Source organism: Melanotaenia boesemani, chromosome 11 (assembly GCF_017639745.1).
Source record: "Melanotaenia boesemani isolate fMelBoe1 chromosome 11, fMelBoe1.pri, whole genome shotgun sequence".
Lineage (NCBI taxonomy): Eukaryota > Metazoa > Chordata > Actinopteri > Atheriniformes > Melanotaeniidae > Melanotaenia > Melanotaenia boesemani.
The window spans coordinates 23,295,507-23,317,473 of record NC_055692.1 but is presented as its reverse complement, the minus strand read 5'-3'; the positions used below and the strand labels follow the sequence as shown (position 1 = coordinate 23,317,473).

Genomic DNA, 21,967 nt, shown 5'->3' with positions numbered 1-21,967 from the left:
ATGTAGATAGCTAGCTATAAGAAACTAACAGTAAAACAAATAATTGCCCACACACTTTCTCCAGAGATCACTGACAATATTTCAATCTTCATCAGGTCAAAAGTTTAAATAACAGAGAATGTGCCCATATTTATATCTTTCAGTAGAATAACAAAACTCAGTGAAGCCATGAAGAGTATAAAATTCAAACTCAGTGGCATCAAACTGAAAAATCATTCTGCAAAATACGTACACGAATGTGTAAAAGAAAAAAAAATGTGCACAATTCTAAGGATTAACATTTCAGGGCAAAATAAAACTTGATTGCTCAGAATCAGGTACATACACAATCAGATGAAAAACAAAATGACATCTTATATCATATCATTATTTATTTAAGAAATATCAATGCAAAAGCAGTGTGTGAAAGATAATGTACACTGTGTTGCTTCTATAGGAATTTAAAAATACATGAGAGGTGCTGCTAATCAATTAAACTTAAGAAGCTCAAAAAAGCAGATGTTGTGACAGTTGACAATTCAAAGTTTGTGTAAACACAATCCCAAAGAGGAAAGACATCAGCAGTGATCTTGGAGAAGCAATTTCTGGAATGATTATTTGGAAAGTTTGCTGGTAGAAAGCCTCTTCTCTTTAAAATGAACATGGCAGCACAGTTTAGGTTTGTAAACTTGTATCTCAACGTAATACACATTTATTTATTTCATTTATTTATAAATTACATCTTGATACTAAAACCTTAGGGCAGGGGTGTCATGCTCCGGTCCTCATAGTCCACAATCCAACAGGTGTTCAATATTTCCCTGCTCCAACACACCTGACTCAAATCAACAAGTTATTGTGCAGAACTTGATAGGCTGTTGGTAGGCTGATGGTAGGTCCAAGTAAATACTGAAAGAAACTAATCTCTGTGCATGAAGAAAGCGAGTGATGCAATTATTCATATGGTGCTAAGGCCTCAATTCCCTAAACTTTTCTTTTAAAACATTATTTTCCAGCATCAGTTTGAAACTTAATCCACTGCTTGATATCTGATGAAAATAAAGCTAAAGTAACAACTTGGTTTATTATATAACATATAATAGTTAGACAATATGCATCTCTGAGGAATAAATAATAAAGATATGCTGAATATTTTTGCTTGATCTGTTTAATAATCACATACAAAAAGGCTTTAGATTAGGCCCTGTAGTTTGGAGTAGTTTCAGATAAACACCTTGATGTTTCTTCATAGTCTGCCATCTTCATGTGAAGTCCTGTTTTGCATCTATCCACCCATCCATCCATCTATCCACCCGTCCATCCATCTATCCATCCATCCATCTATTTATGAAACACGGCCAGCACAGATACCTCTGCAAAAATCTTAAAAGGTCAAAAGGAGTGCTTCATAAAAATTAAGTTAACTTTGAATACATTAAGAAAACATTAAAAGCTCACATCATGAGATGTGAGAAGCTGATCATTTTTCAGAGCAGCCAATATACTGTGTAGCACAAAAACTACAGCTGTCAGTTTTTCCTTATCATAATATTTAAACTCTCCTGACATTTGGTGTAAAAATAAACACATTCAGGGAAGCGGAGTGGCAAAATCCAGCTGTTTTGGCAAGAAATCTGCAAGATATGAGGGAGAAAAAAACGTGCAGCGTATTTGGAAGTATAAAACTTGGCATTTCAGTCGTGTACTGATGGATTCAAGTAGGTGGTTTTTGGAAGAATGCTCTCCCACTTGGCATGCTTTACAATGAGCGTGGAGTTATAATCCACTTGCCAGTTGTTAGAAATGTGATTTCATAAGTCAAATAAGATGGGCAAATCAAGGTCAGGAGCAGTACTCTGACAGATACTTAACATTTGTTTAAAAGCAACAGATTCTCTCACTAACTGTGTGCTCATGTACATTGTTTTGGATGTTTTGTTTGTGGAATTAGATGCTTTGACTGCTAAGGCAGGGAGGCAAACAAAGCAAATGCTGGACAATTTGATCAATGATCTCCCAGAGTTCATGGAGAGGGCACATAGGGGTTTACCAAGGCTGGCTTAACCACCAAAGGAACAAAAACCTCCATTACCTACTCCAGCCTAGCCCACTGATGAGACACCAAACTGGGGTCAATGAAACCACCAACTAAAGATTGATCATCAGAACATCAAAGTCATTCATGTAAATCCAGCCTTTTTCAGACATCTGGGGTATTGATACAAACCATTCTCAGAGGACAGTTGGTTAGAAACCAATATTCCTCATGGGGGGTACCCTGACCCACCCTCTACAAAGACCTGTAAAGTCTGAAAACTATCTCATTGTGAAAGGGTTGAAAAGTTTACCCACACCATCCTCTGCAGACCTGTCAGGTGAGACTCTTTAAAGTTCAAAATGGGTTCATTGTCCCAAAGTTACCCTGAAGGACACATAGAAATGGAGCCATTTTAAGTTCAGATAAATCAATTGAGTACCTGAAAGTGCTGAGTATGCTGAAACAATGAGTATGCTCATTGTTTCCATTTGGGGTGAAAGTGGGCAATGGAAATATGATAAACAATTACACAAACAGTAAGTTCCTTTAACTCAGTGCATGACAGGCCCTGCAGCCCCTCCCCCTGTCCTGTCACTCTAGAGTATTTTGGTTCAGTTCCACTGCAGCATCCGGCTGTGTTGCGGTGTTGGTTTCACCTCCCACTTCCTTTTTTTGGCCCTGACGTGTTTCCGTCCCTGAATTAGAATCAACTCTTTCCACAGTGAGTTGTGATATCAGGCCGTCTTCCTTCTCTTGTTGACCAAGTTCGGAAAACTGTTAAGAAATCCCCAGCAAGTCAAAATCTATCTCCCAAATCCTTCGCTCCAGACCACGTGACAGAGATATGGGCCAACATCAAAACCAAGCAACTACTGCAACACAAAGAGGAAATACTGTATCTCTCAAACTCAGTGATAAGATATAAACAAAGAGGGTTGACGTGTACAAGCTTTGAAGAATTTCTGCTCTTTAATTCAGAGAAAGCGGGCAAAACAATACAAGTGGGGAAACATCTCCTTTTGTATACAGACAGATTTTACATCCATTTCAGGCATCTGAGTATCCTTCAATCTTTGAAGTTCTGGGTGAGAAATTGCAGAGAGGCCACAGGCTTTCCAAGATCAAACCTTGTGATGAAGGCCTGAAAATCCCATTTACCTGAGGGAATGGGGAGACACACATACAGAAATATTCATTAGTATTCCCAAATAAATTTGGATGGGAAAAACACAAGGTATGAGACAGCTAAATAGTGTTTAAACAAAGGGCATTATTAGCACACTGGTGCAATTTGAGCATTTCTTATGACCGCTTGGTCTGTGTTTAAGGGATCTGAGGCCTAACTGAACAGCACATGGCTCTGGATGTGAGTCACTGAAAAACAGCACTGCTGAAAATAAAACATGTTGCTGTAATGATGGAGGTGGGAACGCAAGGACGTATTGGCAAGAAGATATTGATTCAATCGCCTGGACTGTTTTTTTCTTCCCTCCCCTTTTAAACAAACACCAGACGGCCATCCGGCTGGTATGACAATATCACTTCTTAGATTTGACAACCACTGATCCCTGCAGCTTCCCTCCTTTGCAAAAAGAGAGAGACAAATTCACAATTATGATTCCAGGGAAAGAAAACAAGCATGCTTAAAACTTGCAACTTCAACAGATTCTACAAAAGAAAAAAAAACAAAAAAACAAAACAGGGTGTCTGTGCCTTCATATGTTTGTGTGAGCATAAGACAATGCTTTGCTGCTTTGCACGTAATCCAGGGAATCAGTGACTTTGTGGTATTTCGTGTGTGGAGTAAATACATTAACAGCTGCCTCAAGAGTAGCATTGGAAAGTTAATCTTTTGAAAAGAGAGCCAACTATTGAAATGGTCAAACCTGTAGAGAGAATAGCCTCACAGTTAGAGGTCAAATCTGACTAAGCCTGGATAGAAAAAATTACTGCTTTTGACCTATTGCTGCAGCTGCTTTACAGGCCCTCACTCTGCCTGTTTTTGCCATTAGCCACATGCTATATACACAAGACATATAGTTTTGCCAGTGTCACGCACAACAGGTCCACTCACCATCAATGAAGAAATCAATCAGAATGAAGATAATTTACTTTTTAAGCTATTTTAAAACAAAATAGCTCACGAAGGGGACATATTTTTCAGGCTTTATTTATTTATTTTCACATATTCCAGGTTTTAACAGCATTGTGAAATTCAAGTAACTGTTTTTTTCTAATCTTCTCCAGATATTTAGCTTTACAGACACCATGTGCCTTGGTTTGCCACAAGCTCAGGTCAAAGCTCACCTTTAGAGCTCAGCTGGGGAGATGATGAATAATAACTGGGAGATGAACAGATGAGTACCCGAATCTCACCAGATCCTCTCTGTGAATGGGGATTGCCTGGACAAAGGGCACCGATAATCAAGCGAGGGCACTGGAGTCAAATGACCTGACTGTATGAAAGGACATGGCCTTAATGGCCCCTCTGGCCTGTGCTTCAGTTGCAGATAATGCACCGCCTCTGCTGATCCCCAAACTCCTCTGCATGTCTACAACAAGGTCCCTCTGCCCTCACAAGTGGCACTTTAAAGAAAGCTGATGCGTGAGGCAGCTGAGAGACAAACTTTAAGATAAATGCTGGGACATAGTCAGAGAGTAGTGTGGCAAACTGAACTCTTGTGATTGTCATCTAAAAATATTTAGACTTTCTCTTTTCATTTTTGCAGGGAGAATTTGCATGAAAGCAGTGTTAGGCAACATTTCCTCTAAAAAGTATCCAAATACAGAGTCAAAATCAGGCAGTGCTTGTAAGGCTTTGCTCACATAATCCTGTCTAAAGCTGTGCAATCATTGGGTACCATCCAAAATGAGGCAAATTCACAATATCTGGTTCTATCACACTGTCTAGTACCCTGCAAATGCCTAGACTTAAAAGTGACCTTAAAATAGGCTGGTGCCTGTTTGCAGAGACATGTTTCCGCCTCTCCCATCTGCATGCTCATGGAAAGGACAGATAGTGTTGGACCTGAGGGCGATGGTAAAGTCTTCCTGCCGCTCCTTTTGTTTCCACCTTGCTTCTCTGTCTGGGTATGGCAGGATGATCAGGACTGCTGCGAGGTGACACAGAGCTGCTACATTTAGTGATGTGGGCGGTGTCCCTGTTAAGTCTCTTACAGTGTCTCAGAAATACTGAAAACTCAGTAATCTTTTTCCATGCAGTGAAGTCAGAAGAGCCATTTTAGGGTAAGAGCTTCACTGAGGTTCTCCACATAAGCTAAATAGCAGTGATAACACATATTGCAATCATTATTTCACCATAGGGGGTTCTTTGCGGCTAGTGGAGGTCAGGGGTCAACCATTGAACAGTGCTTCTGGAACAGATGTGTCTCACTGATCTCAGCTTATGGCCCATTACAAACATAATATTATAGCATATTGTATCTTAGAGGGATGATACATGTGGAGTTAGAGGTTAGAGACTTTACCTGACACACTGCAAAAGATACAGTATTTCAGGAGATTATTTAGGATTGTGAAACCAATTCCGTCTGTGCAGACACTGATTGAAGGCTACCAGCACTTTAAGAATATTGATCAATCATTTAAAACAGAGAAAAGCTATGATCAAACACAGTGGAGAAAAGAAACCAGATACAGGTTTAAAACTCATATCAATACATTTAAATATTTATTCAAATGTTGGGTTTTTGATATGTACAAAAATGAAAACAAAATAAAGTGGACAGGCCACAAAAGCAGCCAGGTTGGCTCTCCTGGTCTTCCTCTCATTCATTATAATAACCTGTTAAACTAGAACCACGTCTGTGCTGTTGCTGTGAGAGTGAATCTCTACAGTAGTGACACTGCTGCAGGTTACTCTAGATTACTCTAAACTTCTGTTGTTTCAAATCAAGTATAGGATTGTGTTACTGAAACTATCAACCAGTAGTGAATTCTAAAAGCCATTACTGTGCTTACTGTACAGCATTGACAATTATCAACAAGTGGGGAACATGTGGCACAACAGTGATTAACCTAAGAACAGGAAGTCCCTACAAAACTTATTAGCAAATTAAGAGAAAACTGGACAGAATTGTGCTAAGAGGCCTGTGGCAACATTGAAAGTGCAGCAGGACATTCTGGCTAGCTTGGTGGCTCACCGCGTGTGACAAAAAATTCTTTTATTCTTTGTATGTCAGGGCAAATTTACTTAAAGATAAAAAAAATCTCAAAGCTCAGTTAAACTTGAAATAAAACGATACATTCAGTAAATAAAAAAAAAAAAACAAAAAAAAAAACTGAAAAATAGTGACTTTTGTTAAGGTGAAGAGATCTTAAACAGCTCCAAATACCAGTATTGGAGTGAAATCTTAAGGCAAAGTATTCATAAATCAACAAAGAAATGGCTTTACTAAAAGAAATTTCATATTAGCCAAGCCAGAACCCAGACCTGACTCCAGCTGAGAATCTTTAGGGGAACCTGATGAGGACTGTGCACATGAAATGCCTTTGGTTTGGACAGATGTTGCTCGCTTTCTTCATCTAACCGTCCATCCATCCATTTGTCCCTCCATCCATCCATCCATCCATCCGTCCGTCCGTCCACCCGTCCATCCGTCCATTCATCTGTCCGTTCATCCATCCATCTTCTAGCTTATCTGAAGCAATCTAATTTCTATATATATATATAAATATTTTTTCTTTTTTTTCCTTTTTCTAATTTGCTTTCATCTTCTCCATTACTGATCATTGTCCTGTCAATCAACTAATCTGTTTATCATGCAGTTGTTTCAGGTCATGAATGAAACAAAAAGGAAAAACATTTGAGAAACTGTAAAAAGGGAATACTTTCTGGAATAACTAATCCACAGATTTTTTTTCAGCTTTTATCAGTAACAATAAATTTATTCTATCAGAGGTATAGAAGTTTTATATATATGTACTGTATATGTGTGTGTTTGTGCATGTGCGAGTGTGCACTTAAAACTAATTTATATAACATCAAGCCAAAATTCAGTACATCAACATGTTCCTTTAAGGCAGCCGTCTCCTGGCTCAAACTCAGGCCTGCTGTAGCAACCGAATCCTGGCTCTCTTGACTCCACGCAGCTCTGATTAATGGTAGAGGCTGTGGGTGGGTGGTAGACATGGATCTGCCCATTACCACACTGCAACATTGCAAATGGCTTCAATTACTGGGGAGTGTGCTGAGCTGGCAGTAGGGGCTCTAAGAGGCAAGATGAGCAACGGGTATGATCCAGCAGCGAACTCCACTGTGATCCATTCATTCACACAACCCAATCATCAGGCACATCCTGTTCTCATAGTTCACTGTAGTAAATTTAAGAAAAAGAAACAAATGCCCAAGAAATTATCAATATTTATTTTCAACTTTTGCATCTATTTCCAGCCAATAATTCTGAACGTGTTTTTCTCTTGTTTCTCAGCAAACTATGGAAGCTGTTGAGGTTTGAGTCAGGAGTCAGAGTACTGGCTGTGTGAACAGTTTATGTGTAAACTATCATGAAGACTGAAACAACACTAGACAGCATCTCTCAAGGCCTCAAGGCTTTCCTCCCAGCAATGTAACACTGTTTCCCTTGACAAACTGACTTGTCGGCACCAAACAGTAGCAGGACATATCAAGGGCTTGCCAAGTGGCTGACAAGTATCATGAGGGCCTGAGCGCCCACGCCTGCCCCCCCACCCTGGCACAGGGGCAGCCTCCAGTCAGGGACAGCCTTCCTGAGCCAGAGCAATGGGGATTCCCTATGATAACGCCCCTTTGCCCAGTGCCAAGAACGCAGCCCCCCTGTAGATCCTTGTGTAACAAACCAGCTGCCTTCAGCAGTTCACTGACCCACATTCATAACCTTAACCCAGGAGGCACAGCCGACTTCCATGGTTCCTCGCAACAGCCCTGCTCAACCTCTAATTGTTCACCCCCTTTATTACTTAAATGATGGTCAGAGATGAAACGAAAAAAAAGACAACAAATCTGAGATAAAATTGAGTCAACGACTGCAATACTGGAAGTGGAAAACGATCATTAGGAGTCTCCCACCCACGACTAAATGCTCTCCCTTCACAAATCACATCAATTAATGTCATGGGCTATGAAAAATGCTCTCTGTGTCATACCACATGGAGGGAGGACAGACGCTAATAAGTGAACATACTTAACGGAGGAGGTGGGGAGACATGGGATTCCCTCTGTTCTTCTTGTCTAAGCGTGAGTACTGTGCTCATGGCCGTAAGAAGGCCAATAAGAATGCAGCAGGTGCATCACTAAATAAAAACCTCCATTAACGACTGAAATCAAATATATGCTTCTGCTCATAAAACATGACTAAGCTTAATTTTAAGTGTGTTTCACAACATATACTTTGATTTTTACTAGGACAGTTATGTGCTTTAGAATTGACCCATCAAGTGAAACATTTGATTATCCAAGAGTGAATTTCTTAATCTAATTTCTCTTGAATAGAGGGCAGTTTGCAGGAGAGAGGAAGCGCTGCAGCAGGAGTTAAACTCATCTAGCAGATTGAGGATGGGTGGATCCACTCAGTTCAATTGCTTCAAAATGTGGAGTCAACCGCATTGCTAGTGGCAGAAAATGCTCCAGTTTATTTTTCTGCCAAAAAATATATTGAAATATTCCAAATAGCAAGTTATTATTCATGCGATCATTTCTTCACCCTAACCAGTTGTGACATACTGAATACCTTAACACTGCCATATGGGTTCATCTCAATCTGTCTAAATGTGAGCTAGATACACAATATACATACATTTCTTTTGACATTTCTTTTTTTTCAAAAGTTTTAACATCAAACCGACTTCACTCTAATGTGCTCGGATTGTTTGCTGACAAAGCTGTCAAAACTTCAAACAGCACAGACTGGCAGCTCCACTAATTCACGGCCGCAGCGCTTGAAGTCTCAAACCGCCCTGATCTCCCTTCAAATCACTGGCTGTGACCCGAGTAGAGCAGACAGAGAGACACGCCTCCTGTGAGGTGCTGCGCTGTGCATCCAAGTGCTGTTTCCCACCTTCCCACGGACTTCAGAGGATGGAAAAAAAGAAGGAAAAAAAACAAAAAAAACAACAAAAAAAACAACAACAAACAAACCAGAAAAAAATAACCCACAAAAAGCTCAACATAAAATCAAAACAATATCTCTGCGAGACAAACAAGGTTGACTTCTAAGAGACACAAACAAAGATATGGTAATGATGGTAATGATATCATCAGTAATTAAGGTTAAGACTGAATAGGCTGTTCATATGTACTGACATGGCTGATTAGGGATTTCAGATTTGGCGGAGGTTAAAAACACATGGTCAGACAGACTCGTGCAGGTGTGCGTGGGAGCCACTGATACTTGTCTTGACCCCGCAGGCATTAACACAGCAGCGGACTCACTCACTAACTTCATTAACATTTCCCTAGTTCAGTTCAAGCACTTGGAGAAAATGATCTACCAAAAGAAACTTCAAATCCTTGGATTAAAACCTTGTTATCGTGAACGTGAGATGTCCAGACAAAACAAATGCAATGATACATACGGCAGGTCTAACACAAACTAAAAAAAAAAAAAAACAGAGTGTGATTGATGTTTGGATCACTGATCGTCTAATTATAGAAGAAAAAAAAGAAGTGAGCCAAAGTGCTGCAAACTAAAGATGCAGGTGTGTGAAGTGATTACCACGGGAAGACCTCTCCTGATCAGCAAGTGACACGTGTGTGTGTGGAGGCTGCTCAAATAACATGAACTGGTAGCGGTGGAAACCAGACTTCTGTGGTGGGGTCGGTGGATAGTAATCTGCAGAGAGAAACAAGGAATCAGAATCAGCACAGGTGGCAGTGATGAATGTTATAGCAGTTTAAAGATTACATTACACCAATAGCAGCTGTAGAGCATTTTCTGCCTCTCTCATTGTGGGTAATAAGCAGGCTATTACACATATTTCTCTAAATCATCTTTAATTATTGCCAGCAGTGTGCAAAACAGAAAACGGTGGTGGCAGTAGCATGTATTTATGTGCATGTAAGCAGTGTTGGAATTATCACACAGTATTAAATTCACAAGTTTAAATTAACAGGTGATAAAATGACATCAGTGACTGAGATTGAACAAGGGATGGTCAATAAAAAATCTTTTTTTTACCTGTGAGAGTCGTCCCTTGTATTCTTCCTTTCTTGAGTGCACTGCCCTGGTAATTTAGACAGAGTCAGCCAAACAACTCACAATATGTCAAAGACACTGCATCAGACCATTACAGTACTTCCTGCATCATTGTGTCACTGTCTTCTTAGTTTCATGTTCCCACAGACAAATATTCAACAGCATCTTATCTCTGTTCTCAGTACTAAAAAGAAGGCTTGACATCCATTTAATTACCTGGTAAATTATACTCAGTGAATTTTACTGTAATCTATTGTACAGAAATTTGACAGAAAACTGACATATTTATATATTCATAGATCCAAAAAAACTTTCTAGTTGATGATAGGACAAGACTATTCTGTTGTTTATAAACATAAAATATCTAATATATTGATATCTAAATACAAAGAACAAAATCTCAGACAAAAGACAGTTCTTTAGTAAATTAAACCATTAAAAGGATTTTTAATTTCCCACATTAATAATTGTATATTAAAATCCTTGTTGCTTAGTAACAGACATGTAACCCAATATGGAGCACTGGTATTTTTCATAATATTATATTTTATTCATTTATTTGAATACTGTATGTTTTTCAAGTCAAACTCCCTCATCCTCAGGAAGCACACTGTCAGGCACTTCACACTGCAAATTGCACACAGGCTTGTTTGTTTAATATACTTGGTTATTTACTGCAAGATGGCTGCATCCTTGAGTGGGAGGAAAAGGACTAAATATGTTGTCTCTGAAATGGCCCAAAACCCACTTGAGGTGAGCATGGAAGTCCCCATCACAGGATGGAGCGCATGGAGCATGTGGTTTCAGCACCTATTTATGTCCTCTTTAGTCCACACACAGGCTCCCCCCACAGGGTAACCAGGGTACTGTGTTACTAGTCAGCAAACTAGGACAAAAGACAAGTAGGATAAAGTTTGTTTTTATTCCCTTATGTGTTTGATTGTTAGGCAGAAACTTGAGTTTTGCATGAGGATTGAACTCAGTAGAATACATACAGTGGACTTAACAGATTCTGAACATAGTACAAGCAACAATCATTTCTCTTGGAAATGTAGAGACCACTCAGCGATTAACACTACTGTTTGTGTCAAAATACATTCAGTCACATACTAAATCTCTATAATTCTTAAAACTCTATAGCAATAAACATATGTGGAAAATTTGGATTCACTTTCATACACATTAGTGAAGATTTCAGCAGAAGCATGTGTTCTTAATTATGCATCTACTTCTCTGTAATCCTGTAACTGCTGTTTAGGATGTTTAGCCGAAAGTATCAGACTGTTTACACTGCCTGATACAATCCAGAAGATTAGTTTCAACTGTGAGTATCTTCATCCACAGATCAGTGTGAAAAATAGCTTTATTTAGAAATAGCAAGAGTCCTGCAGCCTGCAGGGTCCAAATCCATTGCCATAGCAACAGGTAGTCAACATTTGAGCGTGCAACATTTTCCCACATCTTAATGCTCAGTTCTCGCTCATTTTCCATGGCACCCCTTGCCATTTTAATTTCAGTATAATGCATTCAGTTTAAACAACAGCACATGAAAACAATATTAAAATTTAGTCAAATAATAAAAGTCAAGTCCATAAATATGCAGCAATAACATATCTTTACATAAACTGATACTCACAAGGCATCAGAACTGAATATATTTATTATAACTGAATTAAAATGAACTGGACTCTATTGGACTGAATGATATTACAAATTTACTGCACTGATCTCTATTTAATTGGACATGACCTGAACTTGATGATTTTCTCTTTTAAGTACCTTGGCGTGACTTTTGTGAACTGATGTTCTGCTGAACCAAATTTATTAAATCAAAATGAAAAAAAAAAAATGTTTAGTAATTATAGATTTACATCTATACCAGTGCAGAGCTGGTATCACAGTGGTAGAACAAGTGCAGGGCAGTGCTAAGGTGGGCTCTTTGTGTTCACTGGGGAGTGACAGGGTTACTCACACTAATCTACAGGACATTCTCACATGGTGGGTGGTATCTCTCAGGGATCTTGCTGTGGGGGCATGACGGAAATATGAAAAGTTCTGTCCAATGGATGACTGTCAGCTTCTTGCTGTGTTAATTGAGTTAGTGGAGAAAGGTTGGATTTTGGTATATGTGACATTTTTCTCTTGCTAGGTTTTATGTGATAAATATTACACTTAACAAGCTTTGCCTGAGTTATAAATCTATAACTGCTGAAAATCAGCCAAAACTTAATTAGTCTAAACTAATCAAGCTGAAATTCAGTTAATTTGTTTGAAGTATTTTATTGTCCCACCAAGGCAGGAAATTTGTCTTTGGTCTCACCAACAGCAATAAAAACATAGGAGTCAGTACATACAACACACACTACAATACAAATATTAATTGTGCAAACACACATCAGACACAGAAACACAACCAGCCATCTACATGCAGCCTGCACTCTAATGTATTAACTACTGTAATTTGGTGACTACAGTAACAGCATTAGGAATAAAAGAACTGTTATTATTATAAATCTTTTTCTTTACCAAAGGTGCTCTATAGCGCCACCCTGAGGGGAGTGAATCAAACTTTCTGTGGAGGGGGCGTGTTTTATCTCAAGTTATTGATAATACTTTCCTTTGGACCGCAGAACTGTTAAGTTCATATAAGGACTTTTATTAACTGTCAATTATCTTTCCCGCCGTCTTAACCACCCTGTTCAATTTGTTCCTGTTTATTACAGTCAAACGTCCAAACCACACATGAACAAACAGATTCAGTTGTGCAACTTGTTTTTGTACAAAATCTGCTTAAAATGTGTTTAAAGCTACAGTAGTGAACCTGCAGAACATAAGCATTTCCATTTTTACCTTCGCCAAGGTGGAGGTTTAGACGGCATATGTTTGTCTGTTAGCAACATAACTCAGAAAGTAAATGATAGATTTTGATTAAATCGCTGAAATGGAGTAAGAAACACCTGATTAGAATTTGGGGGTGATCTGGATCAATGCCTGGATTCAAGAAATTTTTTAACACTAGAATCGCGAACGTTCCAATACCCCCTGGAATCACCAGAGGGGGTCATTTTGACACCATGCCAAATGATAAAGGTGGGGTTTACAGAGGCCAATCCCCCCCCCGTTTAATCTTTTTTTTATCATTAGGTAGACAAAGCTTCAATAAATAATTGATTAGCATATGGAATTACTTGGGCTTGTATTTCAAATGTAAAATGTCAAATACTTAGCTACTAGCTTACAGCATTCACTTATCGACTAACATGTAACAAAATTAAATAATTTTTATGTAATTATTTTTATTAGTTATTTGGGGGGAACAATTAGAAAAAAAATTATATAATACTAAAGCAATAAAACAGAGCACTGAATGTCAGCTGATATTGATTTATTGTTTCGCATGTCAAGAGCTCAATAATGAACGTATGCCAGGTCATTCTGGCATCGATGCAGCTCCAATAGGATCCATGCATTCAGTGCAGGGATGTTTAAAACATTATAAACCACCACAACAGGCCATCTTCTAGTTGCAGCTCGAGATTAATACTGCCTCGGCATTTTGTCAAAGATGTCTAGTCCTAACGTGGCCCTATTGTAGTAAGAGGTACTGATCATTTCTCCATATCTGAGTCTTCCTCATTCATTTATTGGACCCTAGCCAAAGCTTATTCTATATTCATTCTTCTGCTTCTGTATTATGTTTTCGGTGGCGTTTGTTTGCCTGTCTGTTGGCAATATAACGCATAAAGTTAAGGATGGATTTTGATTACATTTTCAGGAATCAAGAAATAAGGAACATTACATTTTTGGGGCTGATCCGAACCATGAGGCATGATAAGGGTTCTTTACTATTGAGAAATAAGGAATATTTTGCCTTTACAGCTTCTAACTCATCAGATAATGCCCAGAATCATTGGGGGGAAAAAAAATTATAAGATGACATCATGGCAGATGTTATAACGAGACATTGTTTGACCCGGATCATGTTGATATTCTGCATCTAATGATCCAGAAGGTTCAAAGTATTGGGGGTACTGGGTGGGCTGTTGGGCCTTTTGAGGTTTTTCTCAGGTGAGTGACCCTATGGCTTGGCGGAGGTCAGCGCTCTCTGAGTGCTTCTAGTTATTACGGGTGCTTACAGTTACTGTTTCACACTTTTTACTCTTGTATATGTGATGTGAACATGTGTTAAAAAAGCTTGGAAATGACTCTGTTATCAATGCAGTCACAAAGAACACATGATCTCTTTTTCTATTGTAATAATTTTTCATGTGTGCATGGCATTTAAGGACATTAAACATTTAAGTTAATTTATGTTCATTCACAAAACTGAAAACTGGTAAATCCATATAGGACTGGGCATTTATATAACATTTTTATTCAATAATAATAATAATAATAATAATAATCTTAGCTACAAGTGACTAAAAAAACAAGATACAGTAATCAAGGTAAACAATAACTGCATTATTTTCTGCTTTATAAAAATTATTTTAACCCTGATTATTTTGTCATTCATTTCCTTCATGGTGGTGACTTTTGTCTCTGCATCACTGCCCATAAACACACTTCTTGTGCCCTTTAAAAACCTTTCAGTTCTTAAAGGGCACTGAGCAGTGACATAGGATTGCAATATACATTTTCACTCATGGCTATTTTTGTCTGTTACCAAACACATTTCTGATACAGAATTTCCAAAGTCAATGAGTAAAGGTTTTAAATAGTTATGAATGCAAAACTGTTAAAAAAAACAGGCATTTAAATATTTGCCTTTACCCAGCACCACTATATACAATTGAAAATTAGTCTGTTCTTGACATATATTTGAACAATATTTCTATATAAACAATATAAAATGAGTTTGGATGTATTACTTCTTTAAACTTTTTATACTGCATTTGCGAGTTACATACCCATACATCATGTATCTTAATTGTGTACACATATGTGTAGAGAAAATGATAATAATAGTCAGGTTATGACATTTTGAAATGAAGAAAACAGCAGAAAATTGAATAATTAAAACAGGGTTGTAATTACATAAATTTAATACAAAGGGATTAAAATATCATAATCAAAATATTTGCATGTGCTACAAATTCCAATGGCTGAAGATGCTGATTATAAATAATTTCTGCCAACAACTTTAATAAAGTGGCCTGTTATATTAATTCTACAAAATCCATCAGTGTATCAACATGCATTTCATGAAGTATTTTCTTTCAAACACAAATTAAATAAAAACAGCATTAATCACCTGGATAGAGTTCATGTAAAAATGCTTTATCTAAATGTCATTTCAGCTTGCAACTTCATATTCATTAGGGGAATACCCATTCTTGTAGATGTGATAGTGATGACACAATAGAGTGGGAGAGGCAGAAACTAAAAACTGAAAGCGTTGATGCAATATATCCTGAAATAAAAATTGTGTTTAAACCTTGTAAACAGAGGCATACACACCATTTGGACATTACTTGATACAACTGTTATACATGCAGTAAGACATGAAGAAAAACACTAACAGCAGTGGGAGAGAAATAACCTGCTGTCAAATATTAAAAGGGTAAATCCACTCTTCAAGAATGGAGAATTGGGACAAGTGGCTGATCTAAGACATTGCATTTTCTAAAAAGAAAAAAAAAAATACAGGTCTAGTAATAGAAACCATCAATGAAGCTAAATGTCAAACTATCTACAATTCTATTAATATACTTGTGACAACATGGGTAAGTGGTGAATAGGGCACTCCCTTTCAAATGGTGTGGGTGTGATGAAGACACTACATGTACATCCTGAGTTGGCCTCATCAGGTTTTTGTACAAATGAACCAAATATTTTAGCTCCCTGTAAAGAACAATCCAAGGAAACAGAATCATGGATTCCAAAATGAAAGCAAGTCATACAAAACACTGGTTTAATGTTGGATATGGCTTATTTTAAAGTTGTTATTTTATTTTATTTCCCCAAAAGTATTCCTCTACAATTGCTGTTCTGCTCAGTGTAGGAGAAAGTTACCTCTACAGATCCCACATCTAACTTACATGTCTCCAGTTGTGGTGTTAGGCACATTTCATCCTGACCCTGTCTGTTGTTCAATGTAGCATAGTTTGCTTTCATGTTTTACTGACTATTTCTTGCTCTGACTCAAACAAAGGCAGAAAGATCCCAAACAACCTACACAGTATGAGTAATGAATAATACTGAAAATCTAGAAAAAGCTATGTAGCAGAGCTTTTTTTTGTGGGTCACGTAATAGCGTGACACTCCAGCCAGCTAACATTCAGTGTAACAACTCGCAGAACTATGGCTGATCTAAACCAAAACGTTCATCATTAACCATACAATTAATCTGAATTATATCAGTGTTTATGGCAGTGTTAATACCATTATGAAATTCTATTAGATGTCAATAGATGGGACACAGAGGAACCTCCAGCTGGTCTACAACTGCAAATGTCACTGAAGTAAAATTGCACACTGAAACTAAGCTTAACATTTAGATCAAATTTTAACTTCTCTCTCTCTACAGGGATAGGATGAGCAGAGGATGCATAATGTGTCTACATAACTTCCGCTAGGAATCCTCTGACAAGGAAAAAGGTAGGAGTTCACAAAGAGGTGGTGGGTGGGTGCAGGGGTGCGATTTCAGCAGGAATACCCACTTGCCCAACAACCCTTCTTTTCTGTGTGGGTGAGTGCTTCCCTTTGTCAGCAAGAGTTACTCATGCACCTCCTTGTATATCCACCGCTTCCCCCTCCCTTGCATACCCTGTAAACCCACACCTACGACAATCAGCACCCACGTTCTTCTAATGCAGTTCTGAGAGCATCATTCTCCCTTTTACTTGCAGTCAGGCTAACAGACGGGGAGAGAGAGCATGACAGATGGTGTTCACAGCTCTATTTCTGAGGCTGGACTTGTACCGCCACAGCCACCCCACACTCCCCCCCCGCTTGCCTATTCCACTCAAGCCAAGTGCTTATGACTACCTCCTCATCCTCCCCTCAGTAATCAGCCCATTCATTTGCAGGGTTATTGTGAATTCAAAGTTTGTCTCACAAGCAACCTTAAGGTTAAACAGGTTAAATACATACAATGACAGGAGCTGTGTAACTTAGTTATACCACTAAAGAAAAAAACAACCCAAAAAACCCTATTTCTACTTATTATTATAGCTTTACTGGCACAGTGTGGGGCACTTTACTAACAGAACACACAGAAATGTATATAGTAGCAACATGGGATTCTGTTTTATTTCTGTCATGTCTGATGTAACAAAACCAACTAGCAGAACACTCAAAAAGCATAACTTAATAAGGAGCCTATCATTGATCTGGGCCTTAGTTTTGCCATATACATGCATAAACCAGCTCACTGAAGTTAGGGCCAGTATGGTCCCATTGATAGTACTTCTGATGTTGAAATTATGGTTTTCCCGCATGTGCTCTCTATTTATTTAGCTACCTGTCCTCAGCAGTGATACTAAAGGACTGAAACATTAATTTCTACTCTTCATGGTGTTGGGACCTGTACATTAGGAGGGAGCTCTGCAACCCTCAGAAAATAAACAAGGTCCAGAGAACAGAGGATCTTGAGTTTCACTCCAACTCCCAGGAGACTTTGTTCTTCACACCTGTGTGTGATAAAGAGGGGTGCAGAGCAGCTGTGACCTCCATTAGCTAGAGGAACCCCCACACAGCAGGGATTCCCTCTAAAGCCGGATATATACTCGAGTGAGGACTGTGTACGGTAGGGTTGGTGCAGCTGATGCTGGTGAAATGTGCTCTTGCAATCGAGTGTAGGGTTACTGCGTTGTGTTGCAGTTTCTTTTCTGTGGTAACCACACAAATCCAGACATCAAGAAATTCGGAAATCCCAAACTGACCAATCAAAAGGGAGCGCTTCCGTGAACTACTCTGCAAGCAGGGGTGCACGTCAGGTGCACGTTGAGCCTCTGTGGACCTACGCAGAGCATAAGGTGATTATGCCATAACCAACCTTACACAGACACCGCACGAATATAAATCCATCTTTAAATCACAGCAAGGATAAAACAGCTTCCTTTCTGCTTCCTTTTAAACCCTTGCATGCCAAACCTGAGTTAAAAAAAGTTAACTCACAGGACAAGAGACTAAAGCTTGTTACATACTCCACGAGAAGCGAGAACTTTATTCTTGCTCTCCAGGCTGCAAGAACAAGAAAAAAAGTTTGTATTGGTCCGGTCATTTCATACTCCGCAAATAAGCTTTGTCTGTGACAGGGTGGGAATTAATGTGGTGGGGTGTCTGTGTGTTTATTTGCAATGAACAAATGAATCAGTGATTTCATACTAACGAGAAACTTCATCCGTGGCAAAGCAGGGTTGTACACAGAGCAGTGTACAGTGACTTTTAAAGACATTCCTACCTGGCAGGTCCCTTGGGTCCTGTGACCAGGGTCTGCTGATTGAACCCCACGCAAAATTAAAAACTAAAGAAGACAGAGCTTTCTGTTCAGTGGACCCAGACTCTGGAACTCTCTTCCTTTGGACTTGAGATTGGTGGCCTCTGTGGTCACTTTTAAAAGTCAATTAAAAACACATCTTTTTAAATCTGCTTTTTATTTATTTTTTGTTTATTTTTAGATTGTTGGCTCTTATGAAGCACTGATTTTATATCTTGAGAGGTACAATACAAATAAAATTTTTCTTACTTTCTAACCAATTTGACTTTGTGGCCTCAAAAACAAGAACAAAGCCACAAGCTGCCCCAAACACGTCTGAAAGAGCAATACGCAATGTTTGTTTTGTTCTTGTTGCCTTGAGAATAAGAAAAAATGTTTTTGCTTCTCACGGTGTATATAACAGCCTTCACTCAGCTTAGAGGAACCCTTCTGGATCCACATGAGATCAGCTGTTCCTGTGCTTGTCAATCTTAAAACCAAGACATGTTGCCGAACCCTGGCCACACCTTCATCTATCTGCAGGAGGAGATCGGAATCAATCTTCAATAGGAATAGCTCCTCTCCTCATCAATGATGCCACTGATTCTTTGCATGCCAGAACCAGCCTCTAGGACAGGAGTAGGCATCTCTGGTCAACTCAAGAGTCCTTCACATTAATCTGCTTAGCAGACTCATGCTAGCGAACTAGCTTCATTAGCTTTTAACAAATAGCTCATTTGATAGTTCCACCATTTATCACATACATTCTCACTCACACACACAAATTCTCTTACCCATATTTAGTTCCTTTTATTTTTGCATTGTTTTGTATGGTTTTTCAGTAGGGATTTGCTGGACTGAAGGCTCAGTGCAATAACAAATTCTGATACATTGAGGCATTGTCCAGTGACTGACTGATTGATCCTGAAAAGCCAGGCAGTGTCCCTAATTATTCATTCATGAACAATTTTTTGAGTTATCAGGAATCGCCTAAACAGTTCTTGAAAATAGTCTGATTTGACAGTTCAACTCCTCCAGCTCCAACGGTGATTTCGTCTCTGAACAGACTCTTAAGAAAGAATTTAGAAATAGGATCTGAGCAAAAAACTCAGTGCATGTAAAGTCATGTTTAAGTCCATGAAATAACATGATTCTCCAAAGGCTCATATGTTATCAACTGCCAATATCTGGGAGCAGAAACTGACTTTTAACTGTTATCCAGTCTATTGTTAGTTTACCAGTTACAGTTACCTCACAGTAATGGGCTATGTCATTCTTGCAAAACCTGTCCAGAGGAAAGTGTGCACTCTAAAGGTTCACTGGTAAATCTATGACACTACTCCTACTCTTACTTACTTTTAATACACTCTTACTTCACTCCCTCTATGAATATCAAACTGAATGACACAAACCATATATTCTGCATCCTTTTTGATAGAGGAGAGGACATGTTTGACTGACCATTGGTATGTTAGAACTTGTTTAAATTCCAATGAAATTTTGAGGTTTTTCTCTACCTTTTTAGATCCTTTTCTTCTGCAGTAAGTCAGACCAAGATCCAAACATTCTTGATAATTACCGACCTGTATCCAACTTACCATTTTTAAGTAAAATGACAGAAAAAACAGAAAAAAATAAGAGTTTTTGGATAAACACAAGATTTTAGAAAAATATCAGTCTGGTTTTAAGACAAACCACAGTACCGAGACGGCCCTTTTAAAAAATTGTTAATGACCTTAGACTTAATTTAGACTCACAGAAACTTTCTGTCCTGGTTTTATTGGATCTTAGTGCCGCCTTTGATACAGTTGATCACCAGATTTTACTAGACAGACTCAGAAGTCTGGTTGGCCTCTCAGGTACTGTTCTTAAATGGTTTTACTCCTATCTCACAGATCAACAATTTTATCTAAGAATGGATACATGCTTCTCAAGTATCCATAAAATCCAATGTGGGGTTCCCCAAGGATCAATTTTTGTCCCAATACTTTTAAATTTGTACATGTTGCCACTTGGGGATGTCATCAGGAGACACAGCATTGATTTTCACAACTATGCTGATGATACGCAGCTTTACATCGCTAAGTTCCTGATGATGAGGAGCCAGTTAGTGTCCTTTTAAACTGTACTTTAGATATTAAGTCATGGATGGCAGAGAACTTCTTACAGCTCAATCAGGCCAAAACTGAAGTTTTAATTATCAGTCCTGAGGGCAAGAGAGAGATCATTTTATCAAAACTACATAATTTTAATCCCTCTCAGTGTGTGAAAAACCTAGGTGTTCTTTTCGACTCTGAGCTAGATTTTACTCCACACATCAGAAATATAACAAAAACTGGATTTTATCATCTTAAAAACATCGCCAGAGTCTGCCCATTTCTCTCTCTTGCCAGCACGAAGGTGCTGATGCATGCTTTTATTTCTAGTAAATTAGATTACTGTAATGCCCTGTTCTCGGGTCTCCCCAAAAAGTCCATCTCAAACCTTACAGCTACTTCAGAACTCTGCGGCATGAGTTCTGATTAAGACCAGAGGGCGGGAACACATCATACCAGTTTTACAATCACTGCATTGGCTCCTCGTGAGTTTCAGGATTGATTTCAAGGCTCTTTTAGTAGTTTATAAATGTCATAATGGTCTTGAGCCCTCTTATTTATCAGAGATTCTTTTAAGTGATGAACCCTTGAAGACCCTGAGGTCCTCTGGTACTGGCCTTTTAGTTGTTCCAAGGGTGAGGACCAAGACATATGGGGAGGCCTCTTTCCATTGTTATGGCCCTCGACTGTGGAACAGCCTGCCAGAGAACCTCAGGGCTGCAGAGACTATTGATGTTTTTAAAAAGAGGCTTAAGACCTAAGTTTTTAGCTAGGCCTTTAACTAAATTTTAATTGATCTCAATTTTTTTTACATAATTTTATTTCAAATCAATTTATTTTCATTTTACTTAACTGTATTGCTTCTTATTTATTTATTTATTCATTTATTTATTTATGTATTCATTCTTAGTGGTTCTTGCTATTTCTTAAGGTAATTTAATTTTCGTTTTAACTCCAGTGTTTTCCTCATGCGGATCCTCCATGCCAAGGTTTTTACCTGCTCGGTCTAGGGGTTGTTGCCACATTGATTACCCTTGTCTGGTTGGCTGTGGCCCTGCACTGCAGCCTTATGGCTGTGGTGTGGGCCCCGGTCTGCGCTGATCGGGGTGGCTACCACGGCGGCGGCCCATATAGGACATGGATGGACTGGCTCCTGGTGTGGATGGATCCCCATAATATCGTTTCCTCACAGCAGCATCAAGCCAGGTATTTATTTATTACTTTTAATATTTTATACCTG

General features: G+C 38.7%; 1 protein-coding gene across 1 annotated transcript in view; it reads right to left on the bottom strand.

Annotated features, from left to right (window-relative positions):
* Window positions 1-356: 356 nt before the first annotated feature.
* Window positions 357-21,967, bottom strand: part of LOC121648421 (phosphatidylethanolamine-binding protein 4) — a 56,710-nt gene continuing 35,099 nt past the window's right edge. Inside the window, exons 5-7 of the mRNA XM_041998500.1 lie at window positions 10,192-10,237; window positions 9,730-9,846; window positions 357-3,175 (exon numbers count right to left, since the gene is read on the bottom strand). Of these exons, the coding sequence (XP_041854434.1) occupies window positions 3,084-3,175; window positions 9,730-9,846; window positions 10,192-10,237 (255 nt within the window). The 3' untranslated portion in view covers window positions 357-3,083. The remainder of the gene's footprint in view (window positions 3,176-9,729; window positions 9,847-10,191; window positions 10,238-21,967) is intronic.